At 43.6% G+C, this 18,839-nt stretch overlaps 2 protein-coding genes across 6 annotated transcripts; one reads left to right on the forward strand and one right to left on the reverse strand.

Annotated features, from left to right (window-relative positions):
* Nucleotides 1-203: 203 nt before the first annotated feature.
* On the reverse strand, nucleotides 204-18,117 carry LOC311139410 (optineurin-like). Of its 5 annotated transcripts, none has more exons than XM_084174282.1 (13): nucleotides 17,953-18,116; nucleotides 16,357-16,502; nucleotides 15,791-15,999; nucleotides 15,400-15,558; nucleotides 15,136-15,308; nucleotides 14,893-15,067; nucleotides 14,178-14,293; nucleotides 13,857-14,006; nucleotides 13,524-13,608; nucleotides 13,237-13,389; nucleotides 1,576-1,718; nucleotides 1,379-1,470; nucleotides 204-1,150 (listed from the first exon to the last, which is right to left on the reverse strand). In XM_084174282.1, the coding sequence occupies exons 2-13, from the start codon at nucleotides 16,496-16,498 to the stop codon at nucleotides 1,029-1,031; spliced, it is 1,719 nt and encodes a 572-aa protein (XP_084030408.1). In that variant the 5' UTR covers nucleotides 16,499-16,502; nucleotides 17,953-18,116; the 3' UTR covers nucleotides 204-1,028. The 5 variants fall into 5 exon arrangements, with proteins under 5 accessions (XP_084030408.1, XP_084030409.1, XP_084030410.1 ...); XM_084174283.1 differs by having other exon boundaries at nucleotides 14,914-15,067; nucleotides 17,953-18,111; XM_084174284.1 differs by lacking the exon at nucleotides 1,379-1,470 and having other exon boundaries at nucleotides 17,953-18,117.
* LOC311139411 (hemagglutinin/amebocyte aggregation factor-like) lies at nucleotides 7,544-12,857 on the forward strand. The gene is made up of 5 exons (XM_084174286.1): nucleotides 7,544-7,652; nucleotides 7,905-7,983; nucleotides 12,065-12,253; nucleotides 12,520-12,672; nucleotides 12,761-12,857. The coding sequence occupies exons 1-5, from the start codon at nucleotides 7,595-7,597 to the stop codon at nucleotides 12,807-12,809; spliced, it is 528 nt and encodes a 175-aa protein (XP_084030412.1). The 5' UTR covers nucleotides 7,544-7,594; the 3' UTR covers nucleotides 12,810-12,857.
* Nucleotides 18,118-18,839: the final 722 nt, after the last annotated feature.

An 18,839-nucleotide genomic window follows, 5' to 3' on the forward strand; every position in this document is an offset into this window, starting at 1 on the left:
GGACGTCCCAAGGATCCCAGATAGCACTGACTGAACAAACATCTGCAGGTAGTGGGTACCATAGATATAAAGCAGATTCTGTTCTCTCTCTCTCATATATATATATATATATATGGTGGGTACTCTCATGTTACATTTTTTCAGGTGCTATCAGAGTTTTATATTCTAGATGTGTGTGCAACAACATAACGAAAGAAACAGCATACTGTACCAGTAACACCTTTAATACATATTTTCATAACTATTTTACAGAATCAACACAGGATTTGTAAATACATCTGTATACAGAAGTTAGTAGTTAGCTAATACAGTACACACTCCCTTGTATAGTCATACTTCCTGCAAGCTACATGAGCTGTAAATAGGTTTAATTATAAATGTACAAACCATCACGATGATGGATAAAATGTATGTGCAATATACATTTACAACAAAACTAAAACATTAAAAGTGTCTTGGGCATCCTTCCCTCTGTTGAAGCAATTTATCTTGTAATTTTTCTAAACAAAATGTCTATGCTGTAATTATTATCTATTCATTACCTTCTTCATCGAAACAGAATTACAGCTTGATTAAATTGAACAACCACCCAAAAATCCAGAATAAGTATTTAATAAACCAAATAGTTTAGAATTAAGTCTTTAGCAAGAAACAAAGTGACAGACAGCTGTCATAAGGAAAAAAAAGTTAAACAAACTTAAACAAAATTATAAAAATTCCAGTTCGCCATTTATCACCTAACAGCATAATAAACGTTATACATTTTACTGGATCTTTTACGCCCCTCTAACAAAAACAAATGTGTCTCTAGTTGTGCACTGTAAGAATACATTTTATATTATAGTTATATGTTCTAAAACATAGACCAGAGCAACATAGTCCTGAACTTCAAAATAAATGCATGTTTTAGAGCATAAAGGCTGCATTTTACTCTGCCATAATCAGATGATGAAGAAGAGGAGGTAGAATCAGATTAAGGTGCATCTGCTGCGGTTGTCTTTGTTGTTGCTGATGACGATGATGAAGGCTCAGATGATGCAGTCCATGATGTGAATCTGTAGGCTGTCCAGGTCTGGTAGGATCTCATTACACTTGGGGCAGACGTGCTCCGGTATATTCCCCTGCTGCTGCCAGTCCCCGGCATCACCACCTATCAGACACAGTGGTATGATAATGGTATTGCCTTATGTACAGCATAATTGCATGATTTATCATTGTTGTAAATAAATGTGAGATGGGATGGGGAGGAGCAGAGTGTTTTCTTAATAAAATAAATATGAGATAACATTTCATTGGCAGAAAACAGTATGATGTGCCCTGGCTTGAGCCCTTCTCTCTCAGCAAGGTGAATGACTTATAGCAATGTCCAGTCCTGTACCTCTGTCTCCCTGCATGTTTTGTGGACCAGCGCCCTCATGTGGATTGCCTCCACGTGGCATGTGTCTCCTCCGCATATCGCTCAGAGATTGCCTACAGAAACCAGTTGTAGTCAAGTGGTGGATCCAAAATGGCAGTGAACGTGACCTAATATGACCAGTCTGTGATCATATGACCAATATGTAATCTGATGCGTACCTGCCCAGTGAGTCCATCTCGTCCTGTAGCTGAGTGTTCTGTTTCTTGACAAACTCCAGCTGAGCAGACAGACGTTCCTTCTCCTCGTGAATCTTCTCCCGAGCTGCTCGCTCCGCATAGAAGTCAGAGGAGTACACCTCCGCCTGGACAAAAAATAAAACAATAAAACAATGTTATATATATATATATATATATATACACACACACACATACATAACAAATAAAAAACACAAAAACAAACAAATAAATTGCACACATTATTAAAATGACACGTACACACATAATCACGGATGGCCACACACAAAACATTTGTCTATACGTATCAATGATTACAAGACGTGATTGTATTGTTGTACAGATATAATGCGAATGCCGTCAACAGAATGTAGTGTATTGGTTATAAAATTGAATTTCGCCCAAATATATATTTTTTATATTCAATGATCTTGTACATTTTGTAAAATAGCCAACCAATGAGCCCCTGGGGAAAAATAATCTTGAATTGCTTATCCCGTAAACCATAACTCTGAGTTAAGAGGGATAGTTCATGAAAAATGTGTTTAACTTGGAATGATTCCAGCAATACAAACACTTAATGCAACCACTAAAATTCCCCAAATGCATGGTCCAAGGACACCGCTTGTGTCTGGTTCTATAAGTGGATCATTAACCTTGTTTGTGCTGTTATGTTAAGACCATACGCCTCAGAGAAGCCATGAACAGACCCAATTTCTATATTCTGCTTCTTGCTGGTGTATAGAGATATATATACAGTGGGGAGAACAAGTATTTGATACACTGCCGATTTTGCAGGTTTTCCTACTTACAAAGCATGTAGAGGTCTGTCATTTTTATCATAGGTACACTGCAACTGTGAGAGACGGAATCTAAAACAAAAATCCAGAAAATCACATTGTATGATTTTTAAGTAATTAATTTGCATTTTATTGCATGACATAAGTATTTGATCACCTACCAACCAGTAAGAATTCCGGCTCTCACAGACCTGTTAGTTTTTCTTTAAGAAGCCCTCCTGTTCTCCACTCATTACCTGTATTAACTGCACCTGTTTGAACTCGTTACCTGTATAAAAGACACCTGTCCATACACTCAATCAAACAGACTCCAACCTCTCCACAATGGCCAAGACCAGAGAGCTGTGTAAGGACATCAGGGATAAAATTGTACACCTGCACAAGGCTGGGATGGGCTACAGGACAATAGGCAAGCAGCTTGGTGAGAAGGCAACAACTGTTGGCGCAATTATTAGAAAATGGAAGAAGTTCAAGATGACGGTCAATCACCCTCGGTCTGGGGCTCCATGCAAGATCTCACCTCGTGGGGCATCAATGATCATGAGGAAGGTGAGGGATCAGCCCAGAACTACACGGCAGGACCTGGTCAATGACCTGAAGAGAGCTGGGACCACAGTCTCAAAGAAAACCATTAGTAACACACTACGCCGTCATGGATTAAAATCCTGCAGTGCACGCAAGGTCCCCCTGCTCAAGCCAGCGCATGTCCAGGCCCGTCTGAAGTTTGCCAATGACCATCTGGATGATCCAGAGGAGGAATGGGAGATGGTCATGTGGTCTGATGAGACAAAAATAGAGCTTTCTGGTCTAAACTCCACTCGCCGTGTTTGGAGGAAGAAGAAGGATGAGTACAACCCCAAGAACACCATCCCAACCGTGAAGCATGGAGGTGGAAACATCATTCTTTGGGGATGCTTTTCTGCAAAGGGGACAGGACGACTGCACCGTATTGAGGGGAGGATGGATAGGGCCATGTATCGCAAGATCTTGGCCAACAACCTCCTTCCCTCAGTAAGAGCATTGAAGATGGGTCGTGGCTGGGTCTTCCAGCATGACAACAACCCGAAACACACAGCCAGGGCAACTAAGGAGTGGCTCCATAAGAAGCATCTCAAGGTCCTGGAGTGGCCTAGCCAGTCTCCAGACCTGAACCCAATAGAAAATCTTTGGAGGGAGCTGAAAGTCCGTATTGCCCAGCGACAGCCCCGAAACCTGAAGGATCTGGAGAAGGTCTGTATGGAGGAGTGGGCCAAAATCCCTGCTGCAGTGTGTGCAAACCTGGTCAAGACCTACAGGAAACGTATGATCTCTGTAATTGCAAACAAAGGTTTCTGTACCAAATATTAAGTTCTGCTTTTATGATGTATCAAATACTTATGTCATGCAATAAAATAAAATGCAAATTAATTACTTAAAAATCATACAATGTGAGTAGGAAAACCTGCAAAATCGTCAGTGTATCAAATACTTGTTCTCCCCACTGTGTGTGTGTGTGTGTGTTTGTATATATATATATATACACACACACACACACACACACACACACACACACACACACACACACACTTAAAAAACAAACACAAAACATAAATAAATAGCACACATTATTAAAATGACACATACAGTGAGGGAAAAAAGTATTTGATTCCCTGCTGATTCTGTACGTTTGCCCACTGACAAAGACATGATCAGTCTATAATTTTAATGGTAGGTTTATTTGAACAGTGGGAGACAGAATAACAACAACAAAAATCCAGTAAAACCCATGTCAAAAATGTTATAAATTGATTTGCATTTTAATGAGGGAAATAAGTACACTGCTCAAAAAAATAAAGGGAATACTTAAACAACACAATATAACTCCAAGTCAATCACACTTCTGTGAAATCAAACTGTCCACTTAGGAAGCAACACTGATTGACAATAAATTTCACATGCTGTTGTGCAAATGGAATAGACAACAGGTGGAAATTATAGGCAATTAGCAAGACACCCCCAATAAAGAAGTGGTTCTGCAGGTGGTGACCACGGACACTTCTCAGTTCCTATGCTTCCTGGCTGATGTTTTGGTCACTTTTGAATGCTGGCGGTGCTTTCACTCTAGTGGTAGCATGAGACGGAGTCTACAACCCACACAAGTGGCTCAGGTAGTGCAGCTCATCCAGGATGGCACATCAATGCGAGCTGTGGCAAGAAGGTTTGCTGTGTCTGTCAGCATAGTGTCCAGAGCATGGAGGCGTTACCAGGAGACAGGCCAGTACATCAGGAGACGTGGAGGAGGCCGTAGGAGGGCAACAACCCAGCAGCAGGACCGCTACCTCCGCCTTTGTGCAAGGAGGAGCAGGAGGAGCACTGCCAGAGCCCTGCAAAATGACCTCCAGCAGGCCACAAATGTGCATGTGTCTGCTCAAACGGTCAGAAACAGACTCCATGAGGGTGGTATGAGGGCCCGACGTCCACAGGTGGGGGTTGTGCTTACAGCCCAACACCGTGCAGGACGTTTGGCATTTGCCAGAGAACACCAAGATTGGCAAATTCGCCACTGGCGCCCTGTGCTCTTCACAGATGAAAGCAGGTTCACACTGAGCACGTGACAGACGTGACAGAGTCTGGAGACGCCGTTGAGAACGTTCTGCTGCCTGCAACATCCTCCAGCATGACCGGTTTGGCGGTGGGTCAGTCATGGTGTGGGTTGGCATTTCTTTGGGGGGGCCGCACAGCCCTCCATGTGCTCGCCAGAGGTAGCCTGACTGCCATTAGGTACCGAGATGAGATCCTCAGACCCCTTGTGAGACCATATTCTGGTGCGGTTGGCCCTGGGTTCCTCCTAATGCAAGACAATGCTAGACCTCATGTGGCTGGAGTGTGTCAGCAGTTCCTGCAAGAGGAAGGCATTGATGCTATGGACCGCCCGTTCCCCAGACCTGAATCCAATTGAGCACATCTGGGACATCATGTCTCGCTCCATCCACCAACGCCACGTTGCACCACAGACTGTCCAGGAGTCGGCGGATGCTTTAGTCCAGGTCTGGGAGGAGATCCCTCAGGAGACCATCCGCCACCTCATCAGGAGCATGCCCAGGCGTTGTAGGGAGGTCATACAGGCACGTGGAGGCCACACACACTACTGAGCCTCATTTTGACTTGTTTTAAGAACATTACATCAAAGTTGGATCAGCCTGTAGTGTGGTTTTCCACTTTAATTTTGAGGGTGACTCCAAATCCAGACCTCCATGGGTTGATAAATTTGATTTCCATTGATAATTTGTGTGATTTTGTTGTCAGCACATTCAACGAAAAAAGAAAAAAGTACTTAATAAGATTATTTCATTCATTCAGATCTAGGATGTGTTGTTTAAGTGTTCCCTTTATTTTTTTGAGCAGTGTATTTGACCCCTCTGCAAAACATGACTTAGTACTTGGTGGCAAAACCCTTGTTGGCAATCACAGAGGTAAGACGTTTCTTGTAGTTGGCCACCAGGTTTGCACACATCTCAGGAGGGATTTTGTCCCACTCCTCTTTGCAGATCTTCTCCAAGTCATTAAGGTTTCGAGCCTGACGTTTGGTAACTCGAACCTTCAGCTCCCTCCACAGATTTTCTATGGGATTAAGGTCTGGAGACTGGCTAGGCCACTCCAGGACCTTAATGTGCTTCTTCTTGAGCCACTCCTTTGTTGCCTTGGCCGTGTGTTTTGGGTCATTGTCATGCTGGAATACCCATCCACGACCCATTTTCAATGCCCTGGCTGAGGGAAGGAGGTTCTCACCCAAGATTTGACGGTACATGGCCCCGTCCATCGTCCCTTTGATGCGGTGAAGTTGTCCTGTCCCCTTAGCAGAAAAACACCCCCAAAGCAGAATGTTTCCACCTCCATGTTTGACGGTGGGGATGGTGTTCTTGGGGTCATAGGCAGCATTCCTCCTCCTCCAAATACGGTGAGTTGAGTTGATGCCAAAGAGCTCGATTTTGGTCTCATCTGACCACAACACTTTCACCCAGTTCTCCTCTGAATCATTCAGATGTTCATTGGCTAACTTCAGACGGGCCTGTATATGTGCTTTCTTGAGCAGGGGGACCTTGCGGGCGCTGCATAATTTCAGTCCTTCACAGCGTAGTGTTACCAATTGTTTTCTTGGTGACTATGGTCCCAGCTGCCTTGAGATCATTGACAAGATCCTCCCGTGTAGTTCTGGGCTGATTCCTCACCGTTCTCATGATCATTGCAACTCCACGAGGTGAGATCTTGCATGGAACCCCAGGCCGAGGGAGATTGACAGTTATTTTGTGTTTCTTCCATTTGCGAATAATCGCACCAACTGTTGTCACCTTCTCACCAAGCTGCTTGGCGATGGTCTTGTAGCCCATTCCAGCCTTATGTAGGTCTACAATCTTGTCCCTGACATCCTTGGAGAGCTCTTTGGTCTTGGCCATGGTGCAGAGTTTGGAATCTGATTGATTGATTGCTTCTGTGGACAGGTGTCTTTTATATAGGTAACAAGCTGAGATTAGGAGCACTCCCTTTAAGAGTGTGCTCCTAATCTCAGCTCGTTACCTGTTTAAAAGACACCTGGTAGCCAGAAATCTTTGATGCAAATCAATTTATAACATTTTTGAAATGCGTTTTTCTGGATTTTGTTGTTGTTATTCTGTCTCTCACTGTTCAAATAAACCTACCATTAAAATTATAGACTGATCATTTCTTTGTCAGTGGGCAAACGTACAAAATCAGCAGGGGATCAAATACTTTTTTCCCCCTCACTGTACACACATAATCACGGATGGCCACACACAAAACATTTGTCTATACGTATCAATGATTACAAGACGTGATTGTATTGTTGTACAGATATAATGCGAATGCCATCACCAGAATGTAGTGTATTGGTTATAAATTGAATTTCACCCAAATATATTTTTTTATATTCAATGATCTTGTACATTTTCTAAAATAGCCAACCAAATGAGCCCCTGGGGGAAAAATAATCTTAATTGCTTATCCCGTAAACCATAACTGAGTTGAAAGGGATAGTTCATGAAAAATGTGTTTCTAACTTGGAATGATTCCAGCAATACAAACACTTAATGCAACCACTAAAATTCCCCAAATACATGGTCCAAGGACACCGCTTGTGTCTGGTTCTATAAGTGGATCATTAACCTTGCTTGTGCTGTTATGTTAAGACCACACGCCTCAGAGAAGCCATGAACAGACCCAATTTCTATATTCTGCTTCTTGCTGGTGTCTTGGTCAACGGGCAAGGTAGGCTGTTGTTTTAAGTTGTAGGCTGAATGAAGTGTTCATTTCTTTGTGTAAGAGGTTTGTCATCAGGAAAACATTTCTAATTGGCTTACAGCACACATACATGAAGAGTGAGTAACCAAAATGTCTAGGAGGTGCAGACTACCATTGCCATAATTGTTTTTACTATTTTTTAACACTTCCTTTAGGCAATGATGCTGTATTACAGTATATGGATTCAGTTTTTATCGTTCCCTTGCTTGTGTGTTGCAGCCCTCCGATGGCAAAACGAATTAGACCTGCCCTTACAGTTTAACTGCCCTTCAAGACAATCCATCTCTCACATAAAAAGGTGAGAAAAGTCATAGGCACTTATTTGCCTACTACAAATCTTCTACCAACGTGCAAAACCTCATCTTTCTGCTTGCATCTGCACTTTCACTGACTAGCACTGAATCCCAAAATGAAGCGTGTTCTCTAATCGTTAATGCGGTTGTACTTTTCATCACCAATTATGAACGAAATTATCTAATTGTGCTGCATAGACCAGTAAGTGCCAGTGTTGTGTTCGAGACCACCTAAAGCGAGACCGATTCAAGATCGAGACTGGATCAAATCGAGACCGAGTCAAGACAGACAGGGAAAAGGGGTCTCTCTCAAACCTTTTCAGCTAGTTGGCCATCAAAATTGCACTGATGAACGATGGGGAATTGTAGCCTCCTCGTCCTTCTGCAGCTTGCCTGCCAATGCATGCTGCCCCAACCAAGGACCCAAGCTAACTGGCTAAAGTTGGCTAGCTTGCTACTTCCAGACACAAATGAGAGAACAACTCACTGACCATTTTACTCACCGTTGCAGAGCTGGTTAGGCGGTTTACATGTTATCTAGAACGTTCTTGACTAAATATTACTTTTTTTGCCTACGTTTACTGACACCGGTCATATTCAGCAGGTGTTGCGTGTTCGTAAAGTCAGTTGTTCTGCGCTCTGGCACACTCAGACGAGAGTGCTCTGAAATTGGAGTAGATAGCCAGAATACATTTGCGAACACAAGATATATGCAAACTGTATAACAGTTCTTGCTTGCTAACCAAATGAGACCTGCATCTCTAGCTGTGTATAGCGACCAAAAAAACAGGGGGAGTCTGTCACTCACCCACTCCTCCAATGGCATGACATCCTCCTAGCAGATAGCTAAGCTAGCTAACATTAGGCTCTGTGTTAGCGTTCTACATAAATATAATTATATGCTAGCCTATTAGCTATGTTATGACTGACTTGTTATCATTGCCCTTGCTAGTTTGATTGTATTGACATTCCCAGCCTTAGTTACATTAGTCCGTTTTTGTCCAGAATATTGAGTCATTGAAACTGAAACAGTGAATCCCGAATAGAGGCAGCAAGGAATGTACCAGGCCAGCTGTGATTTACAACCTGATAGCAATACTTTCTGGACTACCAAGAAATGTATTGGTGAATTATATTAGATGGATGCAGTTCAATGCATGATTTATTCTGCCAACAATGCCTTACTGTACGTCATGGAACATTGAGTCAAATATAACCTATTTTTAAAACCTCTTATAAAGTTGGTTTTGTAAAATAAACTGGGAATTTGACTGATTATGATTGTTTGTTTGTTTCATATCTGCAAAGTAGTTAAAACGCTGTCAGTTCCACTTTAAACTTTAGGTCACCGGTTACTTTGTGTGCTTAAACGTGCAATGATCTTTGCAATGGGAAGTAATAGTTGTACATTTCGATTGGGAAATGCTTAATGGTTGTGTTTTGGTATTCTTATGATTGAGATCTACTGGCTTATTATGTCAGAGTTTATGGACTGCTTATCCTTTATCATCATGCTGTGTGTGACTGCTGTCTTTCCATCGGCCCTATGAAGTGGTGTAGTGGTGCCTGGAGAAGTGGGTATACTCAAATTTTGCCCATAAGTTCCCAAACGGCCCACCCAGCGAAGGAAAGGCACCCTGTGTGAGTTTTCCTATAGCTTTTTAACATTTTCACTCTCAAAATCACATTTATTTATTTGTTTTAATAGAAAAAAGACACAAATGTGATGGTCTAAGTCCACATCAATCTGATTGGGTGGGCCTGTCAGTGCCTGGCTCCCCAGTTGGTGGCCTTCTGTCCACCCAGGCCCATCCATGTCTACGCCCCTGATGCAAACATCACATGATGACAATTGCGCATTACAAATAGCCTACTAACCAACACGTCAGAAGTAAACTTGTTCAATTCCTGGTTTGCATGCCCATCGTTGCCTTAGTATTTACTGGTAGATATCATTAATTGAAACGTCTTTCCTACCCTACCGGCTACCGATGTCATTCTTCTGTGAGCTGCTCCATGAGTGGTCCTCTGTAGCTCAGCTGGTAGAGCACGGCGCTTGTAACGCTAAGGTAGTGGGTTCGATCCCCGGGACCACCCATACACAAAAAAATAAATATGTATGCACGCATGACTGTAAGTCGCTTTGGATAAAAGCGTCTGCTAAATGGCATATTATTATTATTATTATTATGAGAACTGCACACTTGCTGCCTGCAGATGATATTCTGCTGCAACAAGGCTGTGTGGGCACGCATGTGAATATATATAAAGCCTGTTAAGATATTCATGTTTCAAGAAAGGAGTATATATATATATATATATATATATATTTGGCCTGGCAATGACTGAATGGAAGCTGATAAGTATGAGTGTTTTACTTCGCTGGTCTCGGGCAGAAATTACTAGTCCTCACTGTTTGAGACAGAATCAAGACAGAGTACAAATGTATTCGACACAAGACCGAGACACTCAATGATTTATTGAGACCGCACTGCAGTGTTGATATTGGACATATTAACAAATTAAACCTTAAATGCATTTACAGTGCATTCGGAAAGTCTTCAGACCCCTTGACTTTTTCCAAATTTTGTTACGTTACAGCTTTTTGTAAAATTGATTAAATAGTTTGCAAATGTATAAAAAAAAAGAAAAAAAAGGAAATATCACATTTACATAAGTATTCAGACCCTTTACTCAGTACTTTGTTGAAGCACCATTGGCAGCGATTACAGTCTTCTTTGGTATGACGCTACAAGCTTGGCACACCTGGATTTGGGGAGTTTCTCCCATTCTTCTCTGCAGATCCTCTCAAGCTCTGTCTGGTTGGATGGGGAGTGTCGCTGCACAGCTATTTTCAAGTCTCTCCAGAGATGTTAGATCGGGTTCGAGTCCGGCCTCTGGCTGGGCCACTCAAGGACATTCAGATACTTGTCCCGAAACCACCCCTGCGTTGTCTTGGCTGTGTGCTTAGGGTTGTTGTCCTGTTGGAAGGTGAACCTTCGCCCCAGTCTGAGGTCCTGACCGTTCTGGAGCAGGTTTTCATCAAGGATCTCTGTACTTTGCTCTGTTCATCTTTCCCTCGGTCCTGACTAGTCCCAGTCCCTGCCGCTGAAACACATCCCCACAGCATGATGCTGTCACCACCATGCTTCACCGTTGGGATGGTGCCAGATGTGACACTTGGCATTCAGGCCAAATAGTTCAATCTTGGTTTCATCAGACCAAAGAATGCTCTCATGGTCTGAGAGTCTTTAGGTGCCTTTTGGCAAACTCCAAAACGGGCTGTCATGTGCCCTTTACTGAGGGGTGGCTTCAGTCTGGCCACTCTACCATAAAGGCCTGATTGTTGGAGTGCTGCAGAGATGGTTGTCCTTCTGGAAGGTTCTCCCATCTCCACAGAGTAACTCTGGAGCTCAGAGTGACCATTGGGTTCTTGGTCACCTCCCTGACCAAGGCCCTTCTCCCCCGATTGCTCAGTTTGGCCGGGCGGCCAGCTCTAGGAAGAGTCTTGGTGGTTCCAAACTTCTTCCATTTAAGAATCATGGAGGCCACTGAGTTCTTAGGGACCTTCAATGCTGCAGAAATGTTTTGGTACCCTTCCCCAGATCTGTGCCTCGACACAATCTTGTCTCGGAGCTCTACAGACACTTCTTTCGACCTCATGGCTTGGTTTTTGCTCTGACAACTGTGGGACCTTATAAATCATGTCCAATCAATTGAATTTACCACAGGTGGACTCCAATGAAGTTGTAGAAACATCAAGGTTGATCAATGGAAACAGGATGCACCTGAGCTCAATTTCAAGTCTCATAGTAAAGGGTCTGAATAGTTATTTAAATAAAGGTATTTTTTACTTTTTTTTATAAATTTGCAAAAATGTCTAGAAACCTGTTTTCACTTTGTCATCATGGGGTATTGTGTGTGGATTGATGAGGAAAAATTTAATTAATCAATTTTAGAATAAGGCTGTAATGTAACAAAATGTGGAAAGAGTCAAGGAGTCTGAATACTTTCCGAATGCACTGTATGTTTGTTTTCAAATCAATTCAACCATTAATATGTGCATTGTCATGTATCTAATTTCAGTCAGCATGACAACAACCATGAAGACCGTGTGTGGGACTTTGAGTGCAAAGACACGTTTGTCTATGAGCCCGAGTGCCACTGGTCTCCTTACGTAAATGACTTTGACCAGGAGTTTGCCTTTGAATGCCCCAGAAACTATGTCCTCAATGGGATGATCAGCTATCATTCCAACCCCCATGAGGACAGAAGGTGAGTAGACCTCAACGTTCAACAGAGCCAAAATGTTGAAATAGTATTCGTTTAATTTTTCAAATACTTTGAGCGGTTGATTTAGCCTGCTTGGAGTGCCATATGAGCAGCATTTGCACTTTTGGGACTAGTCTATTGGTTCCAGCAAATGCAGCTGAAGTATTTGAAAGAAAACCAATATTTGAATCCAGGTTTGACATAATCCTGACTGTGAAAAAGGTCTTATACTATACCGCACATGTGTGATTTCCATCACTGTATCACAGGTGGAGGTTCTTTTGCTGTAGAGTCAACAGCTACTGTAACCAGGACTGTCAGTGGACCCCCTACGTCAACTACTTTGATGAGTTAATCTCTTGGAAAGTCCCAAGCCTGAACTACCTAGTTGGGGCCGGAAGCTACCATTCCAATCCTCATGAGTGAGTACAATATGTGTGTGATTTTGGTCAGGGGAGCGATGTTTCAACAACAAGAATGTTTACCTCAAAATGTATTGTGTATTTTCAGAGACCGTCGCTGGAGATACCAGTACTGCACACGGACGAAAAACTGCTGATATTACGGCTGATTATTGCATTCTTGAGTAAAGATTGCCTACTGCCTACTTTCTTGTGTTGTGTTTCATTTAATTATTTTTTTCATTGCATATTCATAAATCAAGCCACTGAGTCTGACTAGAAGTAAACAAAAATGTTGTTTTTTTAAAGAATAAAAAAAAGTGCTGTGCCTATTTCGCTTTATGCAAATATAAACTGTTTGACTGCTAAACCGGTTTAACAAAGAAGCTGCCTTCACTGATGGTCACTTTTAAGTTGATGCTGTACAACTCCAAATGTTCACAAAGAGTTCAGTGCAAGTAAATAAGAATGTTTCAACCTTTTTCAAAGTGTGAGCACACACACACACACCTCTAGCTCAACGCAGAATAATTTACGACACACAGAAACACACAACTAAATGGAGAACACACACAAAAAACCTACCTGAGCCTGGAACACAGAGATGGTCTCCAGCTCCTTCTCCTTCTGATATATCTCTTGCTTCATGACATCTATCTGCTGTTGCTTAGCAGCCAGGGCCTTCTCTGCTGCGCCCAGTCTGGTCTGCAGGTCTCCCACCTCCTTAGTGACCAGTGGCTGAAGGCCACACAGAGGGCAAGGGTCAGATTCATCCCATTCACCATGCCATACCATTTTGACAAACGACAAAACAGTGCAAAGCGCCAAACTAGACTGATTTCTGTTTAACAGAGGCTAAGTAGTGTGGTCACCTCTCTGTTCTTGCTCTCTTGCTTCAACTCGTTGTAGTCCTCGAATAGCTTGGTGTAGGCATCCTTCAGCTGGGTCAGGTTAGTCCTGAGGAGGGGAGGAGGGGCAACTGACTCATGATGACTAAGGAGTATTTAGATATAGAAACTAATGGCACTGACCAGTGGAAACTGATAGGGGACAGGGGGCGTGGGAGGATTTCAAAAGAGGAGCAGGGAATTTCCATCCCAAGACCCCACCCAAGGGACTGGCCCAATAGTGTAAGAGGGAGTAGGCAGTGTGTGTGTGTGTGTGTGTGTGTGTGTGTGTGCGTGCGTGCTTGACTGTCGTCCCACCTCTCCTCTCCTGCTTTCCTCTGCTCTAGCTGGCCCTGGGCCTTCATGCTGTCCACCTGCAGCTTCAATCTGTCATTCTCACTCTGAACCTCCTGCTTCTCTACCAGCTGGGCTTTCAGAGTCACCACATCCTGCTCCACATCCCTGCATCTACACAGACGGAGAGAGAAAGGGGGAATGGGGAGAGAGAGAAAGACAGAGAGCAGGATAGAGGCAAAGTGAAAGGGTGGAAAGGGGGAAAGGGAAAGAGCAAAGGTTAGTATAGTTTACACATTTTCATTGCATCTCTTCTCCTCTGCCTCTCTTTCCTCTGTCTCTCACCTGTCCTGCAGGTTCTTCTTCATGCCCTCTGCGTCGTCCAGTTTGCGCTGAGCCTGTTGTAGCTCATTAAACAGGGTCATCATCTGAGCCTTCAGATGCTCCACCTCTGACGCAGCCTGACACAGAACAGACACAACAGTCCATCAACAAACTGACAGTTCTGATCGAGAAGCTAAGGGTTAGGACATTGTAATGGGGACATTTAAGATGAATAAAGTTAAGAGTAATTAACACAATGCTTAGCATATTTATATGTTTTCCCTTTTCTGTAATACACATGATTTCCAGTGTTTTATTTGGGACACTCATTTGTGTACTGGTTGATGGTCACTAGACTTGATACTGAATGTTCTGGATTGTTCTCATATCTGTTGATTGTGATTGACGCCAGACTGGAGGTGCAAGGACCGAGGACACTGATTGTTATTGTATTCTGGGACACTGTCATTCTATAGCAGCTGATGTTGTGACTTCCTACAAGCTTCTCGGCGGGTGTTTCCAGAACATTGGTGCTGTGAGATTAGAAAATAAGGCCATGCTTCTCTGCTTTTGTGCTGGAGGTGTCTCCCTGTTGCAACTTGTATTAAACCAGATTAATTTACTTTATATGAGACTTATTTTATTCACCTGGAAAATCCCTATTACATACTGTACATTAATACAGTTCAATCTCAATAACTTCCCTGTTCTTACAGGGTGAGAGACAAGCTCTTACCCAGCCTATCTGTGTATCTACCTTCTCCTTCCCAGAGTTCTGTTGGGGCTCCTCCTCTGGTTCAGGCTCAGTACCACATGCTGTGGTGGCTAGCGCTGGGGAAACCACCTCTGGCAGTAGTGAGGTCTGTGTGGAGCTCTCCGTGTTAGTTTCCTTCTCCTCCAGCTCTGTGATTCTGAAAGACATAGGAACATCAGTCTTTGGTTCCACCCAAACATAAGCCCAGGCAGAAATGCGGCCTACCTGGATCTAGCAGCCTCGAGCTCGATTTGTAGCCTCTCCACCCTCTGGGTCTCCTTCCTCAGGGACTGGAGCAGCTGGCTGACAGTCAGCTCCTCAGACTCCTGCCTGGACGCACTCATGTCATACCTGGAGTCCTTTTCATTATGATACAGGTCCTTTCCAGTATCCTCTCTCTACACACACACACACACACACAGCAGTGCTAAAGTAAGAACACACCCTTATAATATGGATGGCTGGATGGAGAGAGTGAGTGCTACTCACAGCAATCCTGATCTCTATGAAGGAGTCATCCTCTGACCCCTGACCTGTCTTGAGCTGGAGTTCAGAGTTCATGGCCACCAGGTCACTTTTCTCCGCCTGCAGACGCACCAGTTGGGCACGCAGTGCCTCCAGTTCTGCATTATGATTGGCTGTCCCGTCCTGGAGGTGACACAGCACAGATAGGACAAAACAGTCTGCCCAGCAGTATATATATTTATCAATATTCTACTAAAACACTCCATCTTTATTTTCCAAGCCTCTTCTTTTGTTATACAAAATCTAGCTAAATCTACAGACAATCCTCCATACATGATTTTCTCTATTAATAAGCTGAATATGTGGTCTAGCCAGAGAACTAACATTTGGAACATTTGCCTTCCCTTTCTCTCACCTGTCCCTTCCCCTCTGCACCTCCTCCTCCCTCCTGCTCCTCCACCTTCCTGCTGAGCTCCTGGTTGTGTAAGGAGAGGGCCTCCATGCGGCCGCGAGCCTCATCCAGCCTCCCCTCCAGGAACTCCTTCTCCTCCCTCTGCTTCTCCCTCCACACAGAAAGACCCTCGAAGCGCTCCTTCATCGACATGTTGGTCTGCTTCAGCGCCTCTACAGGGGAAGATACACAGGGAGTACATTACTGTAGAATACACAAAAACACACACACTGACAGAGCAGTCAATACATAATCAGCCAATGCAAGACAATCATAACCTCATATGCCATAACATCCCAATGTCCCTGCCCCATACAGTAGATTCTCAATAAGCTTTAATAAGGCTGAACCACATTCTGGTCCCCTCTCCATGTAATAATATGCCATTTAGCAGACGCTTTTATCCAAAGCGACTTACAGTCATGCGTGCATAAATGTTTGTGTATGGGTGGTCCCGGGGATCGAACCCACTACCTTGGTGTTACAAGCGCCGTGCTCTACCAGCTGAGCTACAGAGGACCATGTCTCACCCTTCAGCTCTCGGTTCTCCTGGATGAGGCGGTTCATCTGCTGCAGCGTTTCCTCCAGGGTGCCTGTGGTGGGGCTGTGGCCGGGGTGGGAGCTAGGACCCCGGGAGATGTCCCCGTTCACCACGGGGGAGCTGGACGCCATCACTCTACAGCAAGGTGAGATGGTGTGGAGCCATGCAAGTGGACAATACATTTTTCAGACTATGGAATACACTAGATTGATAATAGGGACTCTGATTCTAGGGAAGGCCCGTGCTAGGACAATCAAATGTTTATATATTCTCTAGATCTGCATGCATCAAAACAACAAACAGCACACGCCTTGTCAGAGGTGTGAAGGAATACTATTGCACAATGACTCATGTACACTGGGCAATATCCGTTATTGAATAATCTTATCAGCAGTTGTCACGTGGTAGGCAGCTCCTCACAGTGCCCACCAGAGAGAAGCCAGCAGCCTGCTTGAGTGTGCTGGCCACTTGTCATGTAATTTAATAAACCCCCACAGGTCTGGGATTGATTGTATATTGTAGCGACCTTAAAGAAACACCTAGCGACCTCCTCAAAAGGTTTGAACCTTTTGGCATAACAGACTTCTTAGTGTAACTCAGTGTTTCCCAAACTCAGTCCTCGGGACCCCAAAGTGTGCACGTTTTGGTTTTTGCCCTAGAACTACACAGCTGATTCAAATAATCAACTAATCATCCAGCTTTGGGCAAAAACTAAAACGTGCACCCCTTGGTGTCCCAAGGACCGAGTTTGGGAACCATTGGTTAACTGTTAAGGCATGTGTCAAACTCATTCCATAGAGGGTAGTGTCTGCTGGTTTTCACTCCTCCCTTGTACTTGATTGATGAATTAAGGTCACTGATTAGTTAGGAACTCCCCTCGTTTGGTTGTAGGTCTTAATTGGACACAAATTGAAAGGAGAAACCAAAAACCAGCAGTCACTCGGCCCTCCATGGAATGAGTTTGACACCACTGGGTTTATGGTGCTTTCAAGACAACTGGGAACTAGGAAAAAAACCAGGTCGAATCATGACGTCAGTGATCTTAAGGTTCGGAAAGTCGGCGTTCTAGAAAGAGGCCCGAGTTCCCTACTTTGTTCCCGAGTTGGATGACCATTCAAAACACATTTTCCCAGTCAGAACTAGTTTATTTCCTTATTCCCAGTTGTCATGAACACACTGAAGTCGGAAATTTCCCAGTTCGGAGTTCCCAGTTGGTTTGAACGTGGCATAAGGTGTTGGCTTTCGCTGGACCTGGGTTCCAGCCCCAGTCTGGGCTAGCCCCTAAATTCAGTAAAATAACGTGACACATCATAACACATAAAAAAAAGAATAGACTACCGACTCAAAACATGGGTTGACTGACAGCTGTCAAGGCTGCCGTCTTTTCTCCTACTCCTTTCACTTTCACTTCCTCATTTGAAATTCTACCTACCTTTGACAATTAAACAACAATAACACAATGTACCATATTTGACAGCTTCTTTAGCTAGCTTGGGTAAAAACAATGTGAGAACGAAATTGTAGTTCCCAAACTGTTAGTGCGTCACATAACAACTAGGCCTAACAAATCAATTGCAATACTCACACGTGATTAAAGTACACCTTGAAAGAACTGAACTTAAACAAACTCGGATACTTCTTGATGAAGATCAAACCTTAACACTGCTGTTTCGTCTTCTTCGGACTTGTTATGGGTTTACAGCATTTCCTTGTCTTAACGTCACGTCACAATGAAGGGTTTGTAAACGTTGTATCAGCTGTGGTACTGATCAAACCTTCAACCAGATGGATGAGCTTACGCTCGTTTACCTTCATATGCCGTATCTTTTGCAAATCAGTGATTATGCTGCGTTAGTGACACCCTCGAACTGGCCCACGGAGCGCACAGAGCAGCTGACGGTGACGTCATGGACTGCAATTCTAGCGGGTTTTCCCTTTAGGAGTGACCTTGCACTTTTGGGAAAGGAGTGACATTTGCTTGGTAAACCAATTACATATGAGATCAGAAAGCCGACTCCTCAATCATTTATTGGACAATTTCATTGGAGGATTGAGAATTTATTCAGCCTATATTATAGACTATTTCCACATCAGTCTAATCAAACAGGAAAGCCTTTTGCCTAATTTCCCCACTATCCGCCTACTGCACTATGGCACTGTATAATAATTTAAAAAATGGAACCTGAGTAGTAAAATGAGTATGACTATGAAGGATGAGAGGCTATATGGGCACTCCTGTATGAATAATACAGTGGGGTATAATTGGCTTGCCTTGGACCACAAACAAATGTTGTTGGTTTGCAGGTCATTCAAATGTCCACTAGATGGCAACGTTCACTTGGAGAAGAAAGGTGCATGAACTATCCCTGCAGCAAAGTAGGCTCTTGTCTCGTGAAGGCAGTTGTTCAACCATATGAAATGTGTGTAAGTCAGAGGAGGCTGGTGGGAGAAGCTATAGGAGGACGGGCTCAT

The sequence above is a fragment of the Coregonus lavaretus genome, assembly GCF_964263955.1.
Source record: "Coregonus lavaretus genome assembly, chromosome: 13".
Lineage (NCBI taxonomy): Eukaryota > Metazoa > Chordata > Actinopteri > Salmoniformes > Salmonidae > Coregonus > Coregonus lavaretus.